The sequence below is a fragment of the Mesitornis unicolor genome, unplaced genomic scaffold (assembly GCF_000695765.1).
Source record: "Mesitornis unicolor isolate BGI_N332 unplaced genomic scaffold, ASM69576v1 scaffold21772, whole genome shotgun sequence".
In the NCBI taxonomy this organism is placed as follows: domain Eukaryota; kingdom Metazoa; phylum Chordata; class Aves; order Mesitornithiformes; family Mesitornithidae; genus Mesitornis; species Mesitornis unicolor.
Window position 1 is genome coordinate 44,862 of NW_010167511.1, and position 5,338 is coordinate 50,199.

General features: G+C 41.4%; 1 protein-coding gene across 1 annotated transcript in view; it reads left to right on the forward strand.

Moving 5' to 3' along the window:
* Nucleotides 1–4,889, forward strand: part of LOC104536177 (putative E3 ubiquitin-protein ligase UNKL) — a 48,170-nt gene extending 43,281 nt beyond the window's left edge. The window contains exons 12-14 of the mRNA XM_010178728.1: nt 366–568; nt 1,383–1,637; nt 4,734–4,889. Of these exons, the coding sequence (XP_010177030.1) occupies nt 366–568; nt 1,383–1,637; nt 4,734–4,889 (614 nt within the window). The remainder of the gene's footprint in view (nt 1–365; nt 569–1,382; nt 1,638–4,733) is intronic.
* Nucleotides 4,890–5,338: the final 449 nt, after the last annotated feature.

Consider the following 5,338-nt stretch of genomic DNA (forward strand, 5'->3'; position numbering starts at 1 on the left):
TTTTACGTTTTGCTAAAAGAAAATACAAAACAGAGAAAGAGGAAAAACTGAAGTGATGTATTTACTGCTAGGAACAAAGCTTTTTGTATATAAATGAATTCCCACTCTTCCTTCTCCTTTTGTGGACTCTACTGTCTTTTAATAAAAGCGCAAGGGAAAAAGGACGTGGTAAGTCACCTGAATTGCTCTAAATACTGTAAACATTTTCCAGTCTGTCACATTTCTGAAGATAGTGAAATAATGTGATGAGTCCTGCAGATAAAAATACAAATTTTGTGTATGTGACACATCTGTTTTGTTCTGCCTGTGAAACATTTCGCAGCAGCATGTGCAGAATGATTATTTTTTCTGTCTTCGTTCTACAGGTTTAAATGGTGCTACAGGGAGCATTTGGGACTTTGTAACTGGGAGTTTCTCTCATAGTCCCTCTCCAGTACTAAGCAGCGGCACTACTCCCTCAATAAGTTCAAACACCAGTGGGAACGAACTAACACGAGTTAGACAGGAACTTGATGATGCCAAGAGAAAACTAAAACAATGGGAAGAATCATGGCAACAAGTAAAACACGTATGCTAATATATAGTAATACTGAGTTTTATTTGTTTGTTTATTTAAAACAAACAAGCAGCTTCTACTGCTTTTCCTTTTAACATATCTTCTTATCCTTGGATCCAGAGTTTTATTGCAATGTGTCAAAGGAATGTTTCTTCCATCCTCAAAATTAGCTCGCTGCATAAAGGAAACAGCTTTTTAAAAGACCATTCATTTTCTGAAAGTTGATCTACCTCTCTAGGCAGGGACACTTAACACATATGCAGGATAGGGCTGAACAGCAGCTTACCTTGGTGCTTAAGTAACTAAAGACATACATTCCCTCCCATGCCCCTTATCCCATACCTTCAGACAATAAGCGTGATGATAAGCATACCTGGACAGTATATAGCCATCTCAGCAGTCAATAAGAGATTGTTGAAAACTGCCGGGCTAGTGCATTTTCTGCAGTCCTTTCCTTTCCTTCCCCTCATCTCGTTCTCTCTGTGGCGAGGAGTAGCTAAGTGGCTGTACTGAATTTTAGTAGTTTTTGTTGTCTCTTGACATTAAATGACGAATTTAACGTTTAAATTGTGTTCCATTTATGGAGCTCCAAAAAGGCTTCTGTTTACAGACAAGTAACAGTGCCATACCTAAATGTTACATTAAGGCAAAACAAGAAGAGTTGTTAATTAGAAGGTAGGATAAGTAGGAAGAAGCATTAAATTGACAGTAAATGCATTGCTATGTCTAAAATTAGAGATAACCTGCATCTTTGAAGGCTTTTGAATATGTCCTCCTGTTGTTAATTTTTAAAGATCGTTTTTTATGTTCTGGAAATCTCTCCCAGGCATGTGATGCATGGCAGAAAGAGGCTCAAGAAGCAAAAGAACGTGCTAACATCGCAGATGCGGACAAACAACTTGCTCTTCAGAAAAAGGAGGAAGTGGAAAACAAATTAAAAAGGTTGAAGGCGCAATTAGCTGCTTGTCTGTCTGCTTCCTTGCTTTATATGAAAAACTATGGAGATATAGAAAAGATACCCTTCCCGAAGCTTCGTTCCTTACAAAATCGGCTGCACTTAGATTTAGAAACAATAGATGAGGTGAGTTTTTTCATCTACATAACTGTTTTTTATTAACTGAAACGGGCAACTCAGTAACCTTCAATGACACATTTATACTAGGTTTCATTTCAAAGAACAACAGTGCTTTCAGTGTTTAGTCTTTCTTTTATGGAATAGAGAAGGGTTCAGATCTCTCAGCCTGATGGATTCTTCTAAGTTTTGGATCAGCTATCAGAACAAATTACCAGTGATACACTAGAAGTCTTGGGGTGATTAAAAAAAGTATTTAAAGCCAGCTTTTCCCCCCAGTGTTTTGAGCACTACATAAATAAATAAAAATAGTTGCTCTAAATAAATGAAAATAGTTACATGCTTTTCACTTTGTAGAAAGTAGGTGGTGAGGTTCTTTGCTAGGAGTTTGTGTCCTCAGAGAGGCCAGTACAGACTTAGAGAATAGAATCACTGACATTAGAAGGGACCTCTGGAGATCACAGAACCACAGAATGGTTTGCACTGGAAAGGACCTCAGAAGATCATCTTGTTCCAACCCCTGCCATAGGCAGGGACACCTCCCACCAGCCCAGGCTGCTCAAAGCCCCGTCCAACCTGGCCTTAAACACTTCCAGGGAGGGGGCACCCACAGCTTCTCTGGGCAACCTGGGCCAGGGCCTCACCACCCTCACAGCAAAGAAGTTCTTCCTAATATCTCATCTAAATCTACCCTCTTTCAGGTTAAAACTGCTACCCCTCCTCCTATCTCTGCAGTCCCTGATAAACAGTCTCTCCCCATCTTTCCTGTAGCCCCTTCAGGTGCTGGAAGGCCACTGCAAGGTCTCCCCAGAGCCTTCTCTTCTCCAGGCTGAACAACCTCCACTCTTTCAGCCTGTCTTCATAGGAAAGGGGCTCCAGGCCTCGATAATTTTCATGACCCTCATCTGCACTCGCCCCAACAGGTCCATATCTTCCTTTTGTTGGGGGCCTCAGAACTGGACACAGTGCTCCAGGTGGGGTCTCATGAGAGCAGAGGGGCAGAATCACCTCCCTTGACCTGCTGGCCATGCTTCTTTTGACGCAGCCCAGGATATGGTTGGCTTTCTGGGCTGCAAGTGCATGCTGCTGGGTCATGCATAGCTTCTCATCAACCAACACCCCCAGGTGATTCTCAGGGCTGCTCTCAAGCCATTCTCGCCCAGCCTGTATATGTGCTTGGGATTGCCCCGACCCATGTACAGGACCTTGCACTTGGCCTTGTTGAACTTCATGTGCTTTGCACGGGCTCACCTCTTAAGTCTGTCAGGGTCCCTCTTGGATGGCATCCCTTCCCTCCAGATCATCCAGTCCAACCCCTGCTCAAAGCAGGGTCAACTCGAGCAGGTTGCTCAGGGCTTTGCCAGGTAATGTTTTGAGTGTCTCCAAGGATGGAGAATACACCACCTCTGTGGGGCAGCCTTTTTCAGTGTTTGACCATCCTCACAGTAAGGACTTCTCATATTTTAATTTCAGTCACAGAATCAATCATAGAATACCAGGTCAGAAGGGACCTCTTCTTTCACTGGATGCCATCAAGATGAGTCTGTCCGTATCTGTTTTACTCTCTCCCAGCAGGTATTAGTACACACTGGTAAGATGCAATCTTCTTATCCATGCTAAACAATTTGGCCTTTGTTTATCCAGCTCTTTCAGCCTTTCTTCATATGCTAGATGCTTCAGTCCCTTAATCCTCTTAGTGGCATATTGCCATATTTCACGTCTCAAATCCAGACTCAGTTTTGGCCAAAATTTAGGATGCTCTTTCACAGCCAGATTGAGGGCATTTCTCAGGGCTCTCAAAGCTGAGAATATCAAGTGCCACTCCTCTGAGCACATCAAGAAAGGTAATAATGACCATGCACTGCTCTAGGGGCTTTCAAACCTTGCTTTCACATTGCTTTCTCCCCTTCAGTCTCAAAGGGCATTGACACCACATGTGACACTGATTCTTTCTGTTCTGTTTTGACTGTGACAGGACTGTCCAGACCAAAAAAAAGAAAAAAAAAAAAAAGAAATCCTTTCATTATTTGGATGGTCTGCCATACTCTGGTACCTATCTGAGTTCAACAGTGTCTTCTCTGTCTCAGTGCACCTCCTGTCCAGTGCTGTCTGTATCAGTATGAAGTACAGCCTTGGAAAAAAACCAAACCAGTCTCTCTTTAGAAGTGTTTAAAACATAATTTAAGCCTTTGTCAATAAAGTAGGTGGATGAGGATGAGACTTGCTAGTCACCAGGCTCCTGTTATTAAGTACATTTACAAGATTCTGGATTGGATTAGGAACCACTGTTCTTTTTCTCTTAAGGGCTTTTATAGAGGAGCAAAAGAATCTTGAGAACTCTTTCCAAAGAAGTCATTACATCCTGGAATGGAACTCATCTAGGCCAGGCTGGAGTGATCAGAATCATTAGCATGTTTTCCAGCTCTTCAATTCCTCAGGTTTCCTTTACCTCTGTGCCCTCTTTCTCATCTAGCTGTTCCTTCCAGGAGAAAGTGGCTGTCCTAGGCAGTGCCACACGTAGCATTCTGTGCTGTCTTGCTCTTCAAAAACTGGCACGGCTTTTAAATGCTTTTCAATTCTTCTTGTTCCTTAATGGGGATAATGCTGCTTATCACATGGAGACATTAATTTGCAGTTGTAACATCCTCTCTAATGTCTGTATCAGGCTTTATTCAAAGTTTTGTGCATTTGGGATGCTTCCATTTTGTCCTAATGTGAACATCTCCTGCAGCATGAGAAAAATGTAACAGTGGTTTGAAATGGCAAAATGAGGAAGTATACGACAATGAAAAAGGCTTTTGTCATCTTTTTTGTTTGTTTTTGCTTGTTTGCATGACTCATCCCAATTATGCAGGAAAGTTTCAGTCCAGAGGTTCAATGCTAGATATTTTCCTTTCTAAAGGCACCTACACACCTCCAGCTGCTACTTTAAAGGTTGTACATGCTCTAATATTATGACCCTCAGTTCAGCTGTCTGTCATACAAAAACAATGTCTTCTGTGTTGTTAAATTAGAAGTTTATTTAGGACAGCTAAGCCTAAGGCTGCTAGAATGCAAGTGTATACTTTGGAATCGTTTTTACTGAGTGCGATAATCTTTTTACAGATGATTTTTCAGCTTCAGTCAAAGAAATGTATCGTATGTCAGGAAGGCGATCGTAGCATTATCCTGAATCCATGTCAACATTATGTACTTTGTGATAACTGTGCAGCTGCACAAGAAGAATGTCCCTGCTGCAAGAAGAAAAAAAATCTGTGGTAACATACAGTCGTAGTGCTCATTAATGCTCATGAATTAAATAATTTTATGTTTTTGTTCTTTGTGTAAGAATAGTTTCATTCATAATTAATCCATTTAATAGGGCTAGACTGATTTCCATTTTGATGTGAGAAACTTAGTTGCTTTAGGATAGAGCATAAGGCTTGCTCACCTCTACATATCAACTTCAGTCATTTGATGAGGTTCTGTACTCTTGAGGTTCTTTCATTCCCCCCAGTCCTATCACTGCCTTTTCTGACTTCCACTTACATTCCTAGTGCACAAGCAACTTAGGTTCATTTGCACTGTAATCACTTTGTATGAATCTTACCATGATGCCCAAGTGAAGTGTTTATACCTGTTATTTTCATTAACAGAATATAGATACGTAGAAGCAGTAAGTGCACACTCAGCAGTTCGAGTGGCCCTTTTACCACGCCTGTTGTGTGCGG